The sequence below is a fragment of the Notolepis coatsorum genome (genome assembly GCF_963971535.1).
Source record: "Notolepis coatsorum genome assembly, chromosome: 16".
In the NCBI taxonomy this organism is placed as follows: Eukaryota; Metazoa; Chordata; class Actinopteri; order Aulopiformes; family Paralepididae; genus Notolepis; species Notolepis coatsorum.
The window spans coordinates 74,243,391-74,268,899 of record NC_140180.1 but is presented as its reverse complement, the minus strand read 5'-3'; the positions used below and the strand labels follow the sequence as shown (position 1 = coordinate 74,268,899).

At 45.6% G+C, this 25,509-nt stretch overlaps 1 protein-coding gene across 2 annotated transcripts in view; it reads right to left on the bottom strand.

The window, feature by feature from the left end:
* LOC311242317 (progesterone receptor-like) overlaps positions 1-25,509 on the bottom strand; it is a 97,533-nt gene that overhangs the window by 60,458 nt on the left and 11,566 nt on the right. The window contains exon 2 of one of the 2 annotated variants that reach the window (XM_084331263.1): positions 1,119-1,261. In XM_084331263.1, coding sequence (XP_084187389.1) covers positions 1,119-1,261 — 143 coding nt within the window. The remainder of the gene's footprint in view (positions 1-1,118; positions 1,262-25,509) is intronic. The other variant, XM_084331264.1, reaches the window with a different exon arrangement.

The window sequence follows — 25,509 nt, the reverse complement described above, 5'->3', positions numbered from 1 at the left end:
GTTGAGACGGTATGTATTGAGCAGTATGGCTGGCTGACTGACTGACTGACTGACTGACTGACTGACTGACTGACTGACTGACTGACTGACTGGCTGACAGGCTGGCTGTATGGCTGGCTGACTGACTGACTGACTGACTGACTGACTGACTGACTGAATGACTGACTGACTGACTGACTGACTGACTGACTGACTGACTGACTGACTGACTGACTGACTGACTGACTGACTGACTGACTGACTGACTGACTGACTGACTGACTGACTGACTGACTGACTGACTGAATGACTGGCTGACAGGCTGACTGACTGACTGAATGACTGAATGACTGACTGTCTGACAGGCTGGCTGTATGGCTGGCTGACTGGCTGACTGACTGACTGAATGACTGAATGACTGACTGGCTGACAGGCTGGCTGTATGGCTGGCTGACTGGCTGACTGACTGACTGAATGAATGAATGACTGACTGACTGACTGACTGACTGTCTGACAGGCTGGCAGTATGGAAGGCTGACTGACTGAATGAATGAATGACTGACTGACTGGCTGACTGACTGACTGACTGACTGAATGACTGAATGACTGACTGACTGACTGACTGACTGACTGAATAACTGAATGACTGACTGGCTGACAGGCTGGCTGACTGACTGACTGACTGACAGGCTGGCTGTATGGCTGGCTGACTGGCTGACTGACTGACTGAATGACTGAATGACTGCATGACTGAATGACTGACTAACTAACTGGCTGGCTGACTGACTGACTGACTGACTGGCTGGCTGGCTGCCTAAGTGATTGAATGAGCTGGAAATTTAATAAGTACAATATGTACAGTATGTGTCCCTCCCCTATGCATTTATATATTCCAACACTGTGTGTGTGCCTATATCTGTGTCCCTGACACTGTGTGTCCTTGCATGTGTTTGTATCCATGACACTGTGTGTGTGTGTGTGTGTGTGTGTGTGTGTGTGTGTGTGTGTGTGTGTGTGTGTGTGTGTGTGTGTGTGTGTGTGTGTGTGTGTGTGCGTGCGTGTGTGCGTGTGTGTGCGTGTGTGCGTGTGTGTGTATGTGTGTGTGTGTGTGTGTGTGTGTGTGTGTGTGTGAGACCCACCTGCTGCAGCCCTCTTGAAGAACACCTTGCAGCTCCCACAGGTAACAGCTCCATAGTGGCAGCCGGAGGCGTCGTCACCACACACTTGGCACACTTTCCTGTCAGACAGGTACATGCTTATGCCTGGAAACAGACTATCATACCTGGGCACGCACACACAAATACACAAACACGCACATACATAAAGATACACAAACACACACACACACACACACACAGACACACACACACACACAAAAACAGCTACTGTAAGATGTATAATTAACCGATTCGCGGCCAACCACGTATATATACGCTCCGGGTTAGATTTTCTGTTAGCCTAAAGCTATGGCTTCACCACATCGCCTGGAATACTTTTTGCAACGCCGAATTCAGTATGCAGTAAAGGAATATAGCATCAGCCAATGGACATATCGATCTACCAGATGGCGATCAAATAACTGGGAAATTATTTTTGGAATCCAACCGGCCACAGGTAAGAGCGATTTGACGTCAATTTCAGTCTGATCGGGCCTTGTTCTCATAGCCATCCACCCGGTCAGCGTATGATGTTGCAATAACGAATGCCGTTATTGATAATCAATAATCAGAAACGACTTCCCCCGCCCCCCCCCCCCTTTCATGCATTCATGGTGGAACATGATACCGATCATATGCATTTTGATTTTTAACTCTAGCTTGTGTAGGGCCGAAACGCCAATAGATTTAAGGTTATTAGCTTAGCGCCCTATAACTAGCTTTGCAGGAATTACCCCTAACCATTCCGGTATATAGTTCATATTCACGACGCTATAAAACGGGAACGAATTAATGAAAAAATTATTTCTTTATGGCATATTGAAGAGAAGGTTTATACTGTCAATTGACAATGACAATGGACACATAGCAATAATATAAAATATAGATTTAGCTCTACAAAAAACCTCACGCACAGTGAAAACTTGTAATGAAAAGTTGGCCTCAAAGTCTAATCCCAATGGCCCTGAATGTGTTAAGGCGTGTTTCACTGAAAAGATGCAGTGTCTGTCATTTAGAGCTGGTAGCCCTGCATTGATGAAAACCAGTTGAGGCTGAGCTGGCTTCTATATGGAGAATGTATCACGAAATTTTATATTACAACAAACAGTATGATGTGAATGCGGGACACATTACCAATTCAGAACACAGTTTCTGGGTGCTTTCACACTAGGCATCCGGGGCCGTTTCCGAGCACAATTGCCCCAAAAGTAGTGTAGTGAGAACGCTGCGTTCCGTCCCCGGGGGCGGATAACCGGTCCGTGTCCGGGACCACTTGAAAAGGTGGTCTGGGGAACGAATCAGCGTCCCCGGGCACGGAACAATTGCAAATGTGAGCACAACTTCAACTGTACCAAAACACAGAAGAGGCTTGCGGTAACAAGTGCTTCTGTCTGAAGTGATACAGGTATGAAGAAGGTTGTACTGGACAGAGGCGTAACTAGTCAGAGTAAGGGAGATTATCAATATCTACAGATATGTAAAAAGGATTATATGCAGGTATTTACAGACAGATGTGGATAGACATTTGGGATAATGGGATTTTATGTTGAGTAACATTGTAATTTACTACATTTTGAGGTGAAATGTGAGTTAGTAAAGATGTTTTCAATTAATCAGGATCTCTGATATAAAGCCAGGGATCATGCCAGTGAGTGGTTGCCATGGTAACTAAGGAGTATGTGGCAGAAACCATTGGATTGCGCATGTGTAGAAGCTGATCTAAGTGGAAAAAGGCATTTTTCTATCACTTTTCTGTCCCTTTTGATCAAATCAACCATTCTGTGTTTTCAGTAACCTACCAGCAACATATGAAAGAAAAAAACAATATGTATGACTGAATATTAAAGGTGCTATAGAATAGAAAACATTCAGCTGCTAGATGTCACACTAGAGCACCAGCATGTCATTTATCCAATCAGGTGCATTCCACGTGGGGCAATGGGAAGTAGGGTAGGGATAGATGCACACATGTAAACAACAACATTAATTTTGGACCGACCAACATTTTTAAATCATAAATTCATTCATCAATATTTATTTTGTGGGGAAAAGCAATACTTTTATTCCACACATTTCTAAAAGCTCCGTGGATCTACTTTTTCTCCCCATTTTCTATATTTTTTTTCTCCCTTCCCCAATTTCGTATCGTCCAATTCTACCCTCCCCTGTCTCGAACGCTGTTGGCCATGCCTCCCACAAGCCGGCTGCAATGTGGACTAAGCCTTACATCACGTGTCCCCTCCGGTACTCGAGGAGGCAGCCGTCGCATCTTTTCACCTGAACAGCGCGATCTCTCAGCGTCGGGGGTCTGCGTGGGAGGGTCACGCCGCCCCCGTCGCTTCCTGATTCTACTGCGCAGGCGCACCAACCGACCTGTAGGAGTCGCTGTCCACAACGTCCGATCCCCACCCACCAGCTTCCCACCCCCTAATACTGCCAATTGTATTAGTATGAACGACCAGCCAAGCTGGTAGCAACACCGAGAGCTGGGCTCGAACCCAGCATCTCCTGCGTTGGTGGCGAGCGCCTTGCCCACTGCGCCACCTAGCCGCCCGTGGATGTATTATTATTATAAAAAAAAAAAGTATGATCATAAATGTATGATCATGTTACAATGGGGCTGTTTAGAGAGCGTAGGATTCAAGTGCTGGACAATGATAAGTGAGAGAGAGACGAGGCACGAGTCGACGTTGAAGATAAACAGGCTTTACTGAGCAGCAGTAAACAATGATACAAGCACGTTACACTGAACAAATAAGGCGAACTGTAAAACACGGAAACAAAACCTCAGCAGAGCTGGAAAACGGGACTAGCTAACGGGAACGAACTCACGGGGAAAGGGAAATACAGGGTAAAGGGCAATTCCGTGAACGGCAGGGAATGCAGGAACACAACAGGATACACAGAGCAGGACAGACGGGGAGCTCACGCAGGTAGGGTAAACAGAACAATGACGGAACACTGGAAACAAGGGAGAGGCAGGTATATATACAGGCACTAATCACAATAGGCCACAGCTGGGAAGACACGGACAGACTAGAATACATGACTGGAATGAATACAGTACAGACTAGATCATAATACAAACACAGACATGGGAGGACACTAGACTAGGCAGGGGAACATTACAGATAGCAGGAACACAGGGAGCATGACAGAGAACAGATTCATAAATACAGATAAACAGAGACCAAGGCACAGGGTGGACACATGTAGTGCCGCCGACAGGCCACAGGATGGCAGCAGAGTACTGTCTATGAGTGACGCATAGGGGTGGAATGATACACATTGGAACCGTACACCGTTCGGCACGACCTCCACGGTTCGGGGCGTCTGTGTATTGTACGGTTCAGGGGATGCGCAAATAAAAAAAAATTAAATTCATTTGGCACAGAGCCGGGAGAGGTGAGCACTGGCTGCAGGCAGCAGCAGCAGCACTGCAGCCAGGTGCTAGTCAGTTTGTGTAAATGGCAAGTGCAATATCAATCTTCATTACGACTTTAAAAACATAGCCATTAACATTACATAGGCCTACACACATCTTGCCATAACGTTAGCAGTTAGTACAACACAACGCACGTTTTATCTATGGTAGCCCGCCAGCTAATACAGCCAATGAAATGTTATCGTAGCTACTAGCTAGCAGAGGAGAAAATGGGAGTCTGAGAGGCGGGGTGTTTAAAGACAATGATAGGCGTTTATTCAACATCCAAGAAGGCTAACATACAACTGTGTTTACTAACTCCAACCGGGACTATTGCCGCTTTTCCACTGCATGCTATCAACTCGATTCAACTCTGGTACCGTTAGAGTCGAGAAGGTCTGAAGGTAGTGGTACCACACGCTAAATTGTCTGTGCGGACTTACCCCCCAACGCATATAGTTCCAACTCACCGAATTACGTTAATCCACCACAGTTGCACTCAATATTTAAATGTTAGTCTAAATAAATGTAGACAGATAATGTACGTATTTTAAAAATAGAATGAACAGAGCAGTGTTGCTTTGAAACAGTACAGTGTGTGTGTGTTGGTTTGATGTATGCTGCAATTTATATTGATGGCCTTCTAATTTGTTTATTTATTTATTTTAATAACAGTGACACTTTTCCCTTTGATAAGAAATCCAGCCATATTCCTTTCATTGTATTTCAAATACTGCACTTTAATTTCAAGCGGAAAACTAATCTTTACAATCAGGGAATTTAAACATTGTTGACATTGTTTTTTTGTGTTTATATTAAAGAAAGGAAAGTCTAGTGCTGGCTGAGCATATTGTTTGTTTGCACTAAGTTAATACTTTGACAAATGTAGCCTATAATTTTCAGTCAGTTCGGTCTTTGTGTGCCAAACATTATTTAAGGCTGTAAACACTGTAAACCTTTTATTTTTTTATATAAATGAGAAGCATGTTTAGATTTTTGAGTGTTCATTTTTTTTTAAATAAAAAACAACGTATATCGAACCGAAAACCGTTAGCCCAAACCCGTGATACGAACCGAACCGTCGATTTTGTGAACCGTTCCACCCCTAGTGACGCATGATTGTTCATGAGGCCAGAGAGACTGTTCGTGGGGCCAGAGCGAGGCTGATTATAACAGATTCCTACATTAAAATGTTATCTATAGCACCTTTAAGATACGGATGTCTCCCCATTCAAAGAGATAAGAGTCAGTCTGTCTTTATCAACATGGCAGCAGAGTGAAGCTACTTCTCTTCAGACAGACTTTGGTACAGTAGCTCAGCTCTGCATTATGATGTAGTGACACACCCCCAGACCACAGGATTTTCGCTTTTCTCTCTAAGCCTCTCTGTCTCTCTCTCTCTCTCTCTCTCTCTCTCTCTCTCTCTCTCTCTCTCTCTCTCTCTCTCTCTCTCTCTCTCTCTCTCTCTCTATAATAATAATAATGCATTTTATTTAAAGGCGCCTTTCTGAGCACCGAAGGTCGCCGTACAGTGTTAAAAACAAATACAATTACACACAGTAAAAACACAGTATTACACAGAGTTACATAGTTACATAGGGGAGCAGTTATAATAAACTTAAAATGAAAATGAATAGGCCAGAATGAACAGATGTGTTTTGAGACGGGAAACAAAGGTGGGGAGGTTATCTAATTCAGGGGTTCCCAAATTTTTCAGTCCGCGACCCCCAAATAACGGTGTCAGAGAGCCGCGACCCCCACTATTATAGGTTTAAAAAAATATATATATATATATATATATAAGAATTATAATATTCTTTTATTTTTTTTTTATGGAAATGTATGGTTGAAACATGCAAACGTTCAAACGCGCACACACACACACTAATAAGCATTGGAGGCTTTTAACCAGGGCCGGACTGGGGAAATCATTCAGGCCAGGAAATATAGTGCAAAATATAGCCCCATTCAGGCCACTTTTTAAGCAGGGGGTCTGGGGGTCCCCCACCAGGATTTTTTTTGTTACAAAGACTTCATTTCCTGCATTCTGGTGCATGACTTTTTTAATTTGTACCCTTTAATGCCAGTGTTTGTGATGGCATCACAAATTATTGTTAAAAAACAGGCTAGCATAATGTATGATTAGCAACAACACAGATTTTTATGGATTTTCAGTTTTTTTGTAATTGAAAAAAATACAATCTTTTATTCAACTTCAGCCCTGATCATAACACCACATATTCATTTTATAATTCTAACCCTTTAAATGCCAGTGTGTGTGATGGCATATATTTGCAATATATCAAATGCAAAGTAGATTTTTCTGGGGGGGATTATTACAGGCTAGCAATCATGTCAATGATTAGCAGTTTTTTTGTAAGGGTCCCGCCTCCACCAATCACATGCGGCTCCCTTTGTGTGTATGTGAGAGCAAGAGAGAGAGGGAGAGATAGTTCTACAACTTGTGTGAGTTGCAGTGATCTCCTGGTTGTTCCCCACCTAGGTTATCTAACTATTGCGCTGGTGCAACTAGAAACACTGGCCTGGCCTGCTTCTAAGTTCAGTGGCCTGACTGCATAAAAAATTTAAAATAAACGACTTTGGGAAACCCTGATCTATTTCACGGATTTCTTGTGGTAAGGAATTCCAGAGGCGGGGGGCACAGTGGGAGAAGGCTCTGGATCCCATGGTAGTCAGACAGGAAGGGGGAGTGACAAGTTGGAAGGAAGAGGAGGATCTGAGTGACCGAGAGGGAGTGTAGGACTGGAGAAGTTCTGTGAGATAAGGAGGGGCTAGGTTATGGAGGGCCTTGAAAGTGAGTAGTAATACTTTGTAGTCAGTGCGTGACTTAACAGGCAGCCAGTGAAGTTGGTGGAGAACAGGAGTGATGTGGTTGGTGGAGGGAGTTCTAGTGATAATTCGGGCGGCTGAGTTTTGGACCAGTTGGAGTTTATAGAGGTACTTGTGTGGGAGACCAATGAGGAGAGTGCATGCTTACCAACTGTCCGTCTGCAACACTACTATCACCAACATCTAAGAAGGGAGATCCCCCCTTGAATGGCCCTTCTAAGGTTTCTCACCTCCACACTGCCTGTGGAGCTTTTTTCCCTATTGTTAGGTTTTAGTGAGTTTTTCCTTACCTTCGCGTGGGGTATGTCTGGGAGTGCTTGCATTCTTTCATTTATTTGCATTCATCTAAAAATGTTTGGACCTTATGGTGTTCTTGTTCTGTTCTTGACTTATTGTTATGTTTTCTTCTTGACTTGTTTAAAGAAGATCTGTACGGCCCATGGGGACATTAACGTGTGTTGTCGGGCCCTATAAATAAATTTGATTTGATTTGATTTGATTTGAGGGAGTTACAGTAATCCAGGCGGGATGTGACCAGGCCGTGAACAAGAATAGCGGTGCTGTAAGTGAGGGGCGGAGACAATTTATGTTGCGTAGGTGGAAGTAAGCAGACCGTGTGATGTTAATATTAAATATTATGTGAGATTTTAATGACAGTGTGCTATCGAGGATGACACCCAAACTCTTAACCTGAGGGGAAGGGAAGACTGTAGAGTTGTCAATGGTGAGGGGAAAACTGTCGGATTTGGCTATGGTAGATTGGAACCAATGAGGAGTACCTTGGTTTTATCACTGTTTAGTTTTAGGTAGTTGACTGTGAACTATACATTTATTTCCTTTAAACATTCAGTAAGGGAGGTGGCGGGGAGTGCAGAGTCAGGTTTAGTGGAAAAATAGAGTTGGGTATCATCTGCGTAGCAGTGAAACTGCAGACCAAATGTTCTGAAGATGTTGCCAAGGGGTAGGAGACAGATTAGGAAAAGGAGAGGGCCCAGAACAGAACCCTGGGGGACACCGGTGGTAACTGAAGTGGAGTGTGATTTGACATTTTTCAGTTGTACATATTGAGTGCGGTCTGTGAGGTATGGGTTGAACCAGTGAAGAGGGGTGCCAGTGATGACAATGGAGGTTAGTCTGTCTAGAAGAATGGAATGTGAAATGGTGTCAAATGCTGCAGAGATCCAGAAGTATGAGTATAGTGAGGAGACCAGAATCGGCAGCCACTAGTAAGTCATTTGTGATTTTGACTAGGGCTGTTTCAGTGCTATGGAGAGATCGAAAACCAGATTGAAATTGCTCAAACAGATTGTTGCTGGAGAGATGAGTGTGAACCTGGGCTGCCACAGTTTTTTCCAGTATTTTGGCAAGAAATGGGAGATTAGAAATAGGCCGGAAATTATTTAGAATATTGGGGTCTGCAGCACCAGGTTTCTTTAATATGGGAGTAATAGCTGCTGTTTTGAGGGCGGATGGAACAAGACCAGAGGTAAGGGAGGAGTGTATGATGGCAGTTATTTGAGAAAACAAGGATGGTAGGCAGGCTTTAACTAGGTGAGTGGGAAGGTGGTCTAACTGACATGTAGAAGATTTAGCTTTTCGGATGAGGTCTGATATGTCACTAACAGATGGGAGTAGAAAACTAGAGAGAGAGTAGAGAATGGGAGCATCAGGGAAGGAACATGGTGAACTGTAGGTGACATTAGTTGAGGAAGACAGTTGCTGATGTATTTTTGTGATTTTAGCATTGAAAAAGTCCATAAACAAATTGCATTGAGAAACAGAGTGCATTTGTGGAGTGAGAGTGTCAGGAGGCTGTACGATTGACTTAACAATGGAAAACAGGGCTTGAGTGCTTCCTGCCCTGAGCTAATTACACTGGGATAGTGTTAGGGCAGCGGTGGCGGAGCCCAATAGCAGAACACAGGGAGAGAGAGAATGGAGCGTTTTAAGTAGGTTTTAATTCCTTTGGGTACCAAGCAGACAAGGCAGTAGAGAATATACAAGAATGTGCGACTTTGGACGAGTAGTGACTCTTGCTAGAGTTCCTCAGGAATGTCCAGGCAGGTAGTACGTCAGGAGACAGCGTCGGCTGGGAGTGGTGGTCCTGGGCACAGGGAGAACAGAGGTTCAGACAGAGCAGGCAAGGCTAAGTACGTCCTCGTACCTAGGGTAGATAGGATAACACTGAGACGATCAAGAACAGGATCCGCAGGGTTGATATCCAGACCGTTGATGAGCTGACGGCTCTCAGCTGGGCTGATGGGCTGATGACTCTCAGCTGGGCTGATAGATGGCGTCGGAAGCTCCCCATATAAGGGCGTGGAAGTAGGTAGAGAAATGGCGTCTCTCGCCATGATTGTGACAGGACCCCCCTCTCTACGGGCGCCTCCTGGCGACCCTCCAGGCTTGTCCGGATTGGCCCGATGGAAATCCTGGATGAGGGCAGGATCCAGGATCAGCTGGCGGGAGATCCAACTGCGCTCCTCCGGACTGTAGCCCTCCCAGTCCACCAAGTATTGGAAACCGTGGTCGCGGCGGCGCACGTCCAGCAGCTACCGGACAGTGTAAGCAAGGTGGTCATCAATGATCAGCGGAGGAGGAGGTTCCGGAGCTGGAGGGGACAAAGGACTGGAGACCACCGGCTTCAACTGTGAGACATGAAAAGAGGGTGAGGCTTGAGCCTGACGACTGAGGGATTGATAATAGACAGAATCTCGTAGGGACCAACGAAACGGGGGGTGAGCTTCCGGGAAACTGACTTTAGGGGGAGGTCTCGGGACGAGAGCCAAACCATCTGACCTGGTTGATAGTTGGGAGCCGGGGTCCGGTGGCGGTCAGCGAAGCGGCGATTCCGGTCAGCGGAGCGGAGCAGCGCGGCCCTGGTGTCCTTCCATATCCTCCTGCAGCGACGAAGGTGCGCCTGCACTGAGGGGACTGAGATCTCTTCTTCCTGAGTAGGAAACAGTGGAGGCTGGTAGCCCTGAGAGGATTCGAAAGGGGACTGACCTGTGGCAGCGGAGGACAGGGAGTTGTGAGCGTATTCGATCCACGGTAGGAAGGCGCTCCAGAGGGATCCCGGGCAGTGAGTGACGCAGCGGAGGGGGGACCCTAGGTCTTGGTTGGCTCGTTCCGACTGTCCTTTGGTCTGTGGATGGTACCCGGAGGAGAGGCTGACCGTGGCTCCCAGGGCCCGGCAGAAGGCCTTCCAAACCTGGGAGATAAACTGAGGCCCTCTGTCGGAGACGATGTTCACCGGGATCCCGTGGAGGCGGAAGACGTGGAGCACCATAAGGTCCGCAGTCTCTGAAGCAGAGGGGAGCTTGGGGAGAGCGACAAAGTGAACAGCCTTCGAGAACCGATCGACAATGGTTAGAATGACAGTGTTACCGTGTGAAGGAGGCAGACCGGTGACGAAGTCCAGAGTGACGTGTGACCAGGGCCGGCCAGGAACAGGCAGTGGACGGAGGAGCCCGGCAGGCGGTTGGTGGGAGGCCTTCCCACGAGCACAGACGGAGCAGGCAAGGACAAAGGCGCGGGTGTCTTCCCTCATGGAGGGCCACCAGAACTGCCGCTTCAGCAGGGACAAGGTACGGTCGACCCCAGGATGACAGGCGAACCGGGAGGTGTGGATCCACTGGAGCACCTGGGAGCGGACAAGGTCGGGGACAAAAAGCCGGTTAGGTGGGCCGTTACCTGGATCAGGCTGGGTGAGCTGGGCCTCCCTGACGACGGACTGGATCTCCCAGGTGGCGGAAGCCACCAAACAGGAGGAGGGGAGGATGTTGTCTGGGTGAGAGAGGACCCCTTCGGGAACAAACTGCCGGGAGAGGGCGTCTGGTTTAGCGTTCTTGGAACCGGGCCTGTAGGTCAAGGTGAAGTTGAATCGACCGAAGAACAGTGCCCAGCGGGCCTGGCGGGAGTTCAGGCGCTTGGCCATCTGGATGTAGGCGAGGTTCTTATGGTCCGTCCAGACAAGGAAGGGGATCTCGGAACCCTCCAGCCAGTGTCTCCATTCTTCCAAGGCCAGCTTGACCGCCAGGAGCTCCAGGTTCCCGATATCGTAGTTGACCTCGGCCGGGGTCAGGCGGCGAGAAAAGAAAGCGCAGGGGTGTAGTTTCTGGTCGAGAGCGGAGCGCTGAGAGAGGACCGCCCCTACCCCGGTACTGGAGGCGTCCAACTCCACCACAAACTGGCGGGACGTGTCCGGCTGGACGAGGATGGGCGCGGAGGTGAAGCGCCTACGCAGCTCGGAGAAGGCGGAGTCCACCTTATCGGACCAGACGAAGGGCACGGAAAGTGAAGTGAGTTGGGTGAGGGGTGCGGCGACCCGGCTGTAGTCCCTGATGAAACGTCGATAGAAGTTCGAAAAACCCCAGGAAGCGTTGGAGCTGCTTGACGTTGGTGGGTCTGGGCCAGTCCAGCACCGCCTTGATCTTCTCGGGGTCCGCCCGGATCTGACCGCTCTCGATAATGTAGCCAAGGAACCCGATGGAGGAGACGTGGAACTCGCACTTCTCTGCCTTAACGAACAACTTGTTCTCCAGCAGGCGTTGGAGGACCCGGCGGACATGCTGGACGTGCTCTTCCATAGAGCGGGAAAAAATCAGAATGTCATCCAAATACACAAAAACAGAGCGGTTCAGGACATCACGGAGAACGTCATTGACAAGGGCCTGGAAGACAGCAGGGGCGTTGGTCAACCCAAAGGGCATTACCTTGTACTCGAAGTGACCGAGCGGTGTCTTAAAGGCTGTCTTCCATTCGTCCCCCTCCCAGACACGGACGAGGTGATAGGCATTGCTGAGGTCCAGCTTTGTAAAAATGGTGGCACCTTGCAGGGGTTCAAAAGCAGAGTTAATCAATGGAAGAGGGTACTTGTTCTTGACCGTGATGTTGTTGAGGCCACAATAGTCAATACAGGGGCGAAGGGAACCATCCTTCTTAGAGACGAAAAAGAAACCAGCACCGACAAGCAAGGAGGAGGGGGTGATAATGCCTGAGGCCAGGGACTCGTGGACATATTTCTCCATGGACTCCCTCTCTGGGCGTGAGAGGTTGAACAGGCGACTAGCGGGGAGCGGGGCCCCCGGGAGCAGGTCAATGGCGCAGTACAGACGATGGGGTGGTAGGGAGAGAGCATGCTGTTTGCTAAAAACAGCCTCTAGATCAGACCTGGGCATTGTATCCGGCCCGCGGGATGATTCTGACCGGCCCGCGAAAGATTACATGATAATTATGATTTTAATATTTTTTTTTTTAACGTTTTTTTTCTTTCATGTCAACGTTCACACGCACAATATACGCTTACCTAGGATTTGACTTGATTCAACAACAAAGCAGTCGGGGCAAGCCGAAAACGGTCGAAAGTGTGGTTATTTGAAGTTTGGATTTCTTTTTTCACAACTGAGGTAGGTAGATTCAATTTTGGAGACTAAAGTACAGAAAAAGGGTACCGTTGGGTACCGGTATCGATTCACAGGTACCGGTACCGTATCGGTTCAAATGTGAACAGTACCCATCCCTACTGAACACACAACTGCAGGGCAAGGGCCTTTTTGCTCATGAAATGCATAGCCATGTGAAAGCCTTCATGACAAAGTTGCAATAAATTTCAAGGCAACTAGGCAGCAACAATCTCAAACACATGAAAACCCTGAAAGAAGTCAAACCATCAGCTGATCACCGGCACAGGTACTCATCCATGTTGGGAGCACTGCATGATGAATTTTCAATGCGTTTTCAAGATTTCAAAAAGGTTGAGGATGAAATGCAGCTGGTTTCCTCTCCCTTTACCTGCAGTGTTGATAGTGCACCCACTGATGTTCAGCTTGAACTCATTGACCTGCAGTCTGATTCACTACTGAAAGAGCACTTTAAGTCAGCATCACTGCTAGAGTTCTACTCTGCTCTCAAGGAGGAGAACTTTCCAAACATGAGAAGACATGCTCAGAAGATGTTGGTTCTCTTTGGATCCACCTATATGTGAACAGACATTCTCAGTCATGACGTTTACCAAGTCCAGGTACAGATCCTCTCTCACTGATGAACATCTGGCAGCTGTGCTTCGCATCTCCACCTCAGACATGCAACCTGACTTTGATGGACTTGTTAAAGCTCAACAGAGACTGGATTTATCACACTGAATGAAAAAAAAAGAGCTGAAGAACACTAAAATGTGGAAATATAACAAGTGAAATGGGACACTTTTTTTTCTTTCTTTTTTTTTGCACAGTTCTGAAAACATTAAATGTTTAATATAGGCATGTAAAGTAAAAAAGGCTACTGGGACACTTTTCTTTACACAGTTCAGTGACATGTCTTGTTTATTTTGGCTATAAGATGATGTGATGTCTTTAGAAAGCTAAGAAAATCATTGTTTCAATAGTATATGAAACTCAAAATAATAACTTTATTTGTATAGCACTTTTTCATACATGCCCTTTGTTATTAATGTTTCACATTTTGTTTATCATTTTGGAAATAAATTCTATTTGAATAAATTATATTTTTGAAAGCTAACCTCACCTTTTAATTGCCAAATAATAACATACACTCTTACCAGGGGTCAAAACACTGCCATTTACTGCTTTTTATATAGAAATAAAATGTATATTATGCATAATTGTGTTTGGAATTTTGGCCCGGCCCTCCAACATATTTTCAGTTGCTCATTCGGCCCCCCGGGAAAAATAATTGCCCACCCCTGCTCTAGATCATGATATATTGGAGGGATAGAGGAAAGGTCAATGGGTTCATTGGGAACGCAGGAATCAGCGACCTCCAGTGGTGGCCGAGCAGACCGCAGGCAGGTGGCATGGCAGTGAGCGCTCCAGCTAACGACCGAGCCAGTAGGCCAGTTTATCACTGGGTTATGTAATTTCAACCAGGGCTAGCCGAGTACAATAGGGTTATGGGGGGAATTAGTGACGTGGAAGCGAATAACCGTGTTGTGATTTCCCGAGAGCAACAGGCGGAGTGGCTTGGTGTGATGGGTTATCCGTGAGAGCAACCTCCCATTTAGGCCGTGGGCATCGCGGGGAATAGGCAGCGCGTCGGTAGTAATGTGGAAGCGGGATACGACGCCGGCGTCAATGAGGTTTTCGTCAGCGCCCGAATCGACCAGGGCAGACAGGGGAAGTGACTGGCCGTTCCAACACAGGGTGGCACTGAATTGCATATTTGAGACCGGAGCTGGGAACACAATTGAAGCTCGAAGATGCACCCAGCATTACAGTCGAGCCCCGCCATTTGGGGCGAAGCGAACACGAACCGAGGAAGTGACCGAGCTGGCTGTAATAAATACATGCCCCCGTTTTGAGCCTGTGGAGGCGGTCGTCGGGGTGAAAGCGGGACCGGTCAAGTTCCATTGGCTCAGGGGAGTAGTGCTCGGCGCAAGCAGTGCGCCTGGGGGGAGGAGAGCGAGATGTTTTGGACAACGAGGAGCGGGTGCCGCTCGTCCTTTCACGGCGGCGTTCACGAAGACTAGGGATGGGTACCGAATTCGGTACTTTTGAGGTACCGAACCGAAACACGTCGGTACTACCGAGTATCGAATCAAGTGAGAAACCAAAAAAAAAAAAAAAAAAAAAGAAAAAAAATTATTAATTAATTATTATTATTTTTTTTGACTTTTTTCTTTTCATGTCAACGTTCACACGCACAATATATGCTTACCTAGGATTTTACTTGATTCAACAACAAAGCAGTCGGAGCAATGACAAGCCGAAAACTGTCGAAATTGTAGTTATTTGAAGTTTGGATTTTTTTTTTTACGACTGAGGTAGGTAAATTAAATTTCTTGAGACTAAAGTACCGAAAAAAGGTACCGTTGGGTACCGGTATCGATTCACAGGTACCGGTACCGGTATCGGTTCAAATGTGAAAGGTACCCATCCCTAACGAAGACGCATGTCTAGGTCTCTGGCTAACTCAATTAGCTCGTCCAAGGAGTCCGGTTTCTCTTTGGACGCCATTTCGTCTTTAAGGACGTCGCTGAGGCCTTGACGGAATGCCTCTCTTAACGGAATGTCATTCCACCCGGAGCCTGCTGCTAGGATACGGAATTCGATGGAGTATTCGCTAACGCTGCGGTGGGCCTTACGGATGTTGAACAAGCCAGCAGAGCTATCCGAGCCACAGGTAGGGTGGTCGAAGACCTTTTGCATGTCTGCGACGTATGCGGAAAACGAATTGCAGAGGGGAGACTGACTGAAATGAAGAGCTGTTGCCCATGCTAACGCAGGACCCTTGAGCAGACCCGACAGGTAAGCGATTTTAGATTTATCACTTTGGTAGGTGTATGGCCGAATACTAGCATACATTGAGCTGCCCATATAAGGGCATGGAAGTAGGTAGAGAAATGGCGGCTCTCGCCATGATTGTGACAGATAGTGAGTACTTTTTGATTTGGAGAGAGCTTCCTTATAGTGGAGTATGTGGTTAAAGTACATTTCTTTATGGACAGTAAGACCAGTCTTAGTATGGAGGCGCTCTAGGCGGCAGCCTTTGAGCAGGCGTAGCTCAGGTGTAAACCAGGGTGCAGAGCGAGTAAAGGAAACAGTCCGTGTTTTAAGTGGAGCAAAAGTGTCTAAGGGGGCTTTCTCATTAGGAGCGGGCTGCGGGTGCACCACTCCGTCCTCGCTCGGTCCTCGCTCCGTCCTCGCTCCGTCCTTTGATGCGAACTCCCCCCCTCCCTCTCCCCCCTCTAATTTGCGTACACACTGCAGTCTTGGTGCGCTCCGGGCAGGGAGCGAAATTAACTTTTTGACTCACCGGCCAGTGGCGGGTAGATGGGAAGAGTCTACCCGCCAAGCATATTTCTTACCTGCCAACATTCTTTTGATTAAAAAAAAATATATATATATTTTATATAAATTTTTTTTTTAAATAAAATATATATTATATAATCATACTTGTAGTTGTATTATCTGCGAGACATCGCCACCACGCAATAAGTCAAAATGCTTGCTATCTGCAAACAGCTCCACTGTCTGTGTGTATACTTGAGTAGCCTCCAGCTCCAGCAAGGATTCTCCGGCCCTGCAGCTAGACCCTATATTCAGCTAGACCCTACATTCAGCATGCAAGGATTCTCCGGCAATGCAGCTGGACCTATTTATAACGTTACCGTTCTTTTGTCAAATCACATTCAACATGCCCTCAGCTAGAATACGCATTCAATCAATGTTATAAGACATTGATATCAGGAGCTATCTGTAGCTACTGCTAGCCCGGTAGATAACGTTAAGACAATTTAGTTTACTGGGACAGATGGATCAACGTGAGCTAGCTAAGCTAGCTAACGAGGGACCGGAGGTATTATGCACTCGAGTAGACTATTGCTGGAGCATTTGTTGATATCAGCAGCTATCAGTAGCTAGCCAGCTAGATACCGTTAGACAATGCCTCGTCATGTATTAAACTAAAAGTGAATAGTTGACTGGGTCATTGTTTAAACAGTAACGTTAGCTCTTGGAGGTCCGATATAGACTAGAGCAGATGGAAGTAAACAAGCCAAATGATAGCTTCCGATTGGTCATTTGCTTTTTTTCTCATGAAACCAGTCACGTCACTCTACTGTGATTGGACCTAGTGCGATGTGGGACTTGTAGTTTTTTAACGATCTCGCGGCGGAGAAAAAAAAGACGAGCGGCTATAATCTGTACTCGCACAAGAGTATCGTTATGAAGTTATGAACTACACGTCTACACGCCACACGGCGGGCAGCCCTCTAAGTGTCATGCGCCAAAGGTAAAAATAGCCCGCCCCTGGCGGGCGGCGGGCTTTAGTTTCGGTCCCTGGCTCCGGGTTTTGTTTACGGTTTGCGTTTTGAGCGTGTAAGCTGCCGTAGGCGATGATGTCACACTCTAACGTCAACACAGGAAGAGTTTAACATACGGTGGTGGAAACTGGATGCTGATATAAAGAAACAAATAACCAATAAATATGAAGTTATATTTGAACCTCTGTTGTCAAGCCTTGTCAATATAACCCACCCCCTTTTCTCACGAATGGAACTGGTGTCATGGAGTCCGCTTTGAGTGTTTTCCAGGGTTAGCGGCTAATGCTAGTTAGCTTAGCATATTTATTACTAGTTAGCAGCTAATGTTAGCCCATTGCTCGCGTCAATTATATTGCATGTCATTGATCTACCGGTCGATCACGGCCGACTGGTTGGGCACCACTGGTCTATAGAAATAAATGCATTCGAACAAGAAACCAATGTATAGTATAGTCTTGTGCTTGTAACGTGGCTTCATCTCGAAGTTTTCATCCACTGAGCCGTGACTGAGGCTCAACATGCTTGTTTGGTTGAGGTCTGAACTAGAGCTGCCGCGGTATTGATATTTTCCTTACCGCACGAATTTGCGCAATATTTCCTACCGCCGCGGTAATTACCGCACAGTGCGCACAAAAAAAAAAAAAAGTTTGAATGCATTTTTTTTTTTTTTAGTAGTCTACTCTTATAGCCTGCCTCTAGTCTAATGGCGCTTTTCCACTGCATATTACCTACTCGACTCGACCCGCTTTAGGCACCTGGTACTTCGTTCCTTTTCCACTGCAGCCAGGTACTACTCCGTTTGGGGAATGGGGATGCAGGCGGGGCCGCTGCCGCTCGCTTGTGTACACTGAAAGCTCCGTGGGCATAGATGTCCGAGGGCTTGCAGCAAGCCAGAGTTTAACACAGTTTCAATCAATCAATCAATAACAACATTAACCAGACTCTCGTTGCGTCTATTCTGCCAAAGCTAACGTTACCTCTCATTGTGTATTCTACCAAGCAAACCCGGGTTTAACGTTGTTACCTCTCGTGTATATCGGCTGACTGTAGTATTAGGCTAATCACAACAACAAACACATCAGCGATCTTGTTGTGACACTAAACTCTCCGCTCGGTGGTAAATTGGGTTGATGTCGGTTTTGTTTCATCAATAAATAAGGCAGAATACACAGTGAATCCATTCTTTTTTGTTTATTGCACTTGGTTCTGTCGCAAACAAATCCTGAATGAAATGCATCCTTAGCGAGGCAGTAAAGATGGCGGCGCGGCGTTCTGTTTTCGTTCAGAGGCTACAAAGTGTGACGCGTCGAGTAGGGGGTATCTGCAGAGCCGCAGAGCCAGGCTGGACCAATAGGGTCGCTTGGAACCGAGTAGGGTATATCTGCAGAGCCGCAAGCCGCAAGCCAACTTTATTATTATGATAAAAAACAGCGGTGACGCGGTATTAAGCCTAACTCTGCGGTGAGCGTGATGCAACAGCGATACCGCGGTAATGCGGTTATCGCGGCAGCTCTAGTCTGAACTCACCAAATTGCCCATAAATATCGTTTTTGTGGGTATTGTCCAGTTGTTGCTGTATGTTTTTATCTGCCCAAAATTCAAGCAAGCATGAAAGCATTACAGTAAGCTTGCATACCACGCCCCCCGCTCCGTTGTCGGGGACACTGGCGCGCACCCGAGACCACCTATTCCAGCGGTCCAGGTTTGGAGCGAATCAGCATCCCCGGGGACGGGGGGGGAGCGTTCTCATCACGCGATATTCTGGTGCGATCGCGCTCTGATTCGACCCCGATGGCTAGTGTGAAAGCCCCCTAAGATGCTATGGAGTCCATTGTTGTACATTGAGACCAGTTCATCACAGGTTGATTCATTGTCATGACAGGAAAGGTTAAGTTCACTGGATAGAGCAGGTACATCGATGTTCTTAATATTCCTGAAAGAGATGGAATGTGACATGTTTGTTTTGTGTCTTCAGGATGACATTAAAAGATATGAACTTGTGATCAGAGATGGGCAGGTCAGACGCAGTACAGTTTTGGGGTGTGACACCAGAGCAGCACACTAAGTCAAAAATGTGTCCTTTGGAGTGGGTAGGAGAATCAACATACTTGAAATCCACAGCTGTCCAGGGAAGATGACTTGTGAGCTCCTTGGTAGTAGAATTGTTTATATTGTCCATATGAACATTAAAATCCCCCAGCAGTAAAATATTAGGAGACAATAAGTTTAGTGAAGCTAAAAAGGCAGAGTTCATCTATAAAATCTCTATTTGGCTTTGGTGGTCTATAAACAGTCACTAGAATGGTAGGCGTTGGACGGTGAATTTGAATAGCAATGCATTCAAATTACTTGTACACAGGAACTGTCAATGAGGCACTTTCCACTTCTCATTGTAGATTATCGCGAGACCACCTCCTCGCTTATCGGAGGGGCGGGGTTGACAGATGTAAACATACCCATGCAGAGTAGTCTCATTAAGTTGTGAAAAGTCATTACTAGGTATCTGCCAAGTTTCAGTCAAACAAGAAATCCAACTTACGATCGGTCAGTAGACCCTGTAGTAGCAGACCTTTCTCAGTAAGCAATCGTGTGTTAACACTTTGAGTGCTACGCCGGGTTTTCCTTTTTACCCCCTTGATGCCACGGTCCACTTCAATGTTAACGTTAATATCGCCTAATCTATGTTTTAAATTATGGCTATGTGTCTAATCTGCCCGTCGCTTATCAAAGACTACTTTTCCAGTCAGTGCTGTCAAGGCAGATTGGTTTTTTATCACTTCATTTCCATTTCAGAGCATTTATAAAAGCACCCGTTTTGAGATAAAAAACAGTTCATTCTGGACCATTCTATGATAATCGTCTTTTACTGGAATATTCCAGAACGTTGTTATTTGTCGGCCTATTTATGAATCGTTTTCAAATAAACGCTAGATGATCAATATTATACGTGCACGCAAGCACATTCGGGCCGCGCACGGATAATCGCCGTGTTCATTTCCTCTTCGACTTTTACAGTGAAACCGAAAGAGCCCATTTCACAAAACAGCCTATATCTTCATCAAAATTTGTCTGATTATCCTAACACTGATAACATAGATTCCTTACCTGACATCAGATGGTATCCAACTGGTATATTCCAATTCCTGATCACCATTCGAAAAAATCGATAAGTGTATGGATCCAACGTGATACAGTAGAACTCCATGATCAGCGGGGCTCAGAGGCTCCAGAATGAACTGTGGTAACCCCGGCTGGATCAGTGGACTGGAAAATGTGGAGTACCGGATTTTTTTCCCCATCCATTTTCATTGAGTCCATTCCAAAATCCCTTATGTCATCTGGGAGACGATAGGGGGCGCTTTTTTCCACATATGATCGCCGGCGCCGCTCGGGTATACTCGGGTAGGCTCGCGTGATGCAATATGATTTCTGATTGGCTGAAACAGTCAAGTTAGACGTGGTTATTTCTCATAACACACGCTCGTGATCCCAGAACCCGCCCACAACCGAATTACAATCACTCCGCCAGTTCTAGTTTTTAGAAATGAAACCAAGATGGCGGACAATAATCTTTACGAATGGATGTGTTGATAGCGTCATAACGACTCATTCAAAAACGATTCTGTCACGTGGAATGTGTTAGTTGCTTACACAATGTTGGATTATGTAATTGCCTTGGTTGGTCATGACTCATTGTGGAACAAAATATAAATCGCGGGAAGTCTGTTGTTAGATGCCATTCGTCAAAAGGACACTAATTTCACTGTTAATAAAATGTTCAAGCAATCAATCAATCAATCCAATAACACATGCTCACTTCATTGTTAAACGGCATGCTGTGAAGCAACTCGGAGGTGCATGCCATCTAAGAATAAAGTGAGCGTGTGTTATTGGAATGATTGATTGATTAAAAAAAAATCAGAGAAATCTCGTGAGTGGCTTTCAACCACATATTAATAAACCCGAGATATCTCGTGTGTGGCAGTGAAAGTGTTAAAAAGCCCAATGTTAATGTTTTTATCGGGTTGAGTACTTGCATTAGCCGGTCTGGCTAGACTAGCCAACACTGTGGTCAACAGGCCGATGTCTATAACCAGGTATAGTGGGACAACGGTTTGTGATTAAAACCGGGATATTATTTACTGTATGAGGTCCAAGTTCGAGAATTGGTAGGCCTGAAGAGGAGGGAGGGGGGTAATATTAACTACTGTGGGAGTATTGGAGGAGTAGTGATCAGCAGGACCCACAGTGAGATGCTCAACATAATGACCAGGTGAGGATTCTAGTGCAGGGTCATGCTGAGGTAAGTATCAACTATCAATCAGAGTTAAAAGCAATGTGCTGGATAAAATTACATGATATGATGATGTCATGTATGTTGTGTATGTCATAAATGTCACTATGAATTGAAAATGGGGGACCCTGATGTAAACGAGACAAACCTCTTTCTCTGGTCTGCATCCCCTTAGCAATTGTGTGTATTGAGCCGTACTGTATTGTACCCATTCTGCAATTCTGTTAAATAAAGTTTTCATTCATTCATTCATTCACGTCCGCTACGTCTCTCTCTCTCTCCCTCTCCCCCACCCACTCGCTCACATGCACAGCTGCTGATTGGTTTAGGTAGTTCGTCTACTGCCAAAATATGCTGGCCCAGTGTCGCGTTACAATCTCCAAATCCAATTGTTGACATGAGATGTTGTTTTTCCATCTGGATAACTCATGAGATTGCTAAGGAATGTAACTAGTGAAGTCACCCCAATCACTGGTGTTGATCAGTAGTGGACCTCTGAATGAGAGGATAATGGAGAGCAGGGCCTATTATATGTTGTATTGGAAACAATAAAAAAATAAATCTAGTGGTTTTTATTTTCCTCTCCCACTCAAGTAGAAGATCTACAACATGCACTGTATCTCTTTTTCATATTGAAATTTATATCTTAAATTGAATATGTGCAAGGGTAGCCACAACAGAAACAAATGTCAGGGAGAAGGCCAGCTTTGATTTAGCCCAGTTGGGGCGTGGAACGTTACTTGGCCATGGAACGTTACTTGGCCGTGGAAGGTCACTTGGCCATGGCCAAGAGCACTGGCAGTGGAAATGATCTAGAATGAATCCAGTGCTGGTTAGGGAGTGCATATTGCATTATAATTTCTTCTGAAGGATAACAGCACCAGACCTCATGAATTTGGTTAGTCAAAGCTAAAAAACAACAATAATAAATACTACTAATAATAAAATAAAATAATAATTATTATATAATACTCTAATATATATATATATATATATATATATATATATAGTATTATCACAGTAACTTTGGTACTGTATTTCAGTCATCTGTGCTGATCTTGTACCCAAGGTTTTAAATTGTTACTTTTTAGTTTTAAATGCTAGTATTTTGCACACAAACTCACACATATAGCATTCCTGAACAAATTAAGTGCGTTTTACCGTTATTTTAGTTTTACAATTATTAAGAGTAAATAAGTTTGGATATGGCCACCGGTGATGTCATTGGGGACATTGAATCCTTGTGTTGTGTTAATTACAGCTCCACGAATAGCAACACCTTGTCGTATAGGGAATGTCTGCTACCTTCTCATTTCATTGAGCTGTAATTAACACAACACAAGGATTCAATGTCCCCAATGACATCACCGGTGGCCATATCCAAACTTATTTACTCTCAATAACTGGCTAAACGGTTTAGAGTTTTGGAATGTGTGTGAGATTATGTGCAAAATAAATCAGCATTGGTTTTATTAAAGTGCCCCTTTAACCCCAACCGTAACCCCATTGGACGTCATGCCCCACCTTAACCCTAACCTTAAGGTGGGGCATGATGTCCAATGAGGTTAGGGTTAAGGTGGGGCATGACGTCCAATGAGGTTAAGGTTAGGGTTACGGTGGGGCATGACGTCCAATGAGGTTAAGGTTAGGGTTAAGGTGGGGCATGACGTCCAATGAGGTTAAGGTTAGGGTTAAGGTGAGGCATGACGTCCAATGAGGTTAACACTTTGAACGCCAGCCGTGTGAGCCATCCTTGTACTCAGTGTGCCACCGCTGTAAATGGCTCATTTGACAGTAACTATCCCTCGTTCAACATCTGAAAAAGAATAAATATTTTCATGTATACGTTTGCGTGTTATACCGTGGTGAATATTGTATAGTTTCAGAGTGATCCTGGCTAATTCCTGGTAACTGTGTTATGGAGCAATATGGGAATTTTGTTAAACGTGTTCGCGTTGCTCGCCTGGACACGCTACTATTTCCAAATCAAAGTAGGGCTGGGTGATATGGCCTAAATATGATATCACGATATTTTCTGACCTTTCGGCGATACACGTTACACATCACAATGTTTTTCTTTTTTACCCCAAACAATTCATTATGAGGCTTACCAAGACAGTATTTGAGTTTGCAAGCTAACATTAAAGACAAAATAAAATACCCATGCATTTAGCATTTTTATATTATATATTAGATTTAGATTATTAGATTATATATTGCATATGAGATATTATATGATTTAGATATGAAATATGATGAATTGAAAATGGGGGACCCGGATGTAAACAAGACTAAAGTCTTTCTCTGGTCTGCATCCCCTTAACAATTGTATGTATTGAGCTGTACTGTACCCATTCTGCAATATGTTAATAAAGTTTTAAATCAATCAATCAATAGCATTTTAGCATTTTTATGAAACTACTGTATATATGTATGTCTCTAAATGTTTTGATGAATTGAAAATGGAGGACCCTTATGTAAAAAAGCCGAAAGTCTTTTTCTGGTCTTCATCCTCCTGTACTGTATTGTACCCATTCTGCAACCTTTTAATACAGTTTTCATTCATTCATTCTGACGGAAACATAATCATTTTGATTGACAGTCGAGTCTGCCAATGACGTCACACCGCTTGCACCCGCCCTGCTGTTCTTAGCACCAATCGGCAAGCGCTATTAGTTTTGACTTCCTGAATGTCCTGTGTGCTGAACAACAACAAAGCTACTAACGTTAGCTCCCCGCGGCCGTCGAGTAGGAGACCAGTGCTCCACAGGATGACTGAATGAGGCATAATGATTTTACTACAACGAATGTTATAATAAAAGCCTTTCCATACATCTGTCTGATTGAAAACTTTATTAACAGACCGCGGAATGGGCATATCTCAGCACGGGCTGAGATATGAACGAGTAACGTGTGGACAGATTGACGCGACACAATCCTCTTGGGCAAAACATCACGATATCCACGATACGTTGAAAAAGTGTATCGTTAATGAACTGTACCCGATATTTATATAATATCGTCATATCCGCAGAGATGGCAACCTCCAACCTCCTCTCAGCCCTTACAACCTCCTTCGACAAGCTCTGTCCCCTCGTTGAGAAACCTGCCCGCCGTTCCCCACCCAGTCCATGGCTGACAGATCCAGTGAGAGAACAAAGACAGGTCCTGAGAGCAGCTGAAAGGAAGTATAGAAAGTCACGCCTCACTGCTGACATCGACACATATCACAACCTCTTGTTAACATTCTCCAAAACCATTACTAATGCCAAAGCTTCTTTCTTTCACCATAGGATCGAGGCCTCTGCCAAGAATCTACGCAAACTGCATGCTACCATGTCCCCTCACTCCCCCCCCACCCCCCCTCCCTCATCTTTCTCTGCCGAAGACTTTGCGATCTTCTTTGAGGAAAAAGTGGAGAACATCCGCAGCTCCTTCTCCCAACCCCCACCCATTCCAAATGCTGAATCGAGAACCTCATCCTTCACTCTGTCATCTTTCTCTCCCATTACAGAAGCCGAGACCCTGACACTGGTAACGTCGAACCGTCCGACTACATGCCAGCTGGACCGGCTACCCTCCCCACTCCTCCAGACCATAGCACCAGACATCCTCCCATTCCTAACTGCAACCATCAACTCCTCACTCAACTCGGGGGTGGTCCCCACCTCCCTAAAACAAGCCAGAGTCACGCCCCTCATAAAAAAACCATCCCTGAACCCTACCGTCATAGGCAACTACCGTCCTGTCTCTTTTCTCTCCTTCCTTTCTAAAACACTTGAACGTGCTGTATCCAGCCAACTTACTGCTTATCTCTTACAGAATGACCTCCTAGACCCTAATCAGTCAGGCTTCAGGACTGGTCACTCCACAGAGACAGCCCTCATTGCGGTCACAGAGGCACTTCACTTAGCAAAAGCGAAAGGCCTCTCCTCCGTCCTGATTCTCCTAGATCTATCTGCAGCCTTCGACACAGTCAACCACCAGATCCTCCTCGCGGCCCTCGCAGGAATGGGAGTGGCTG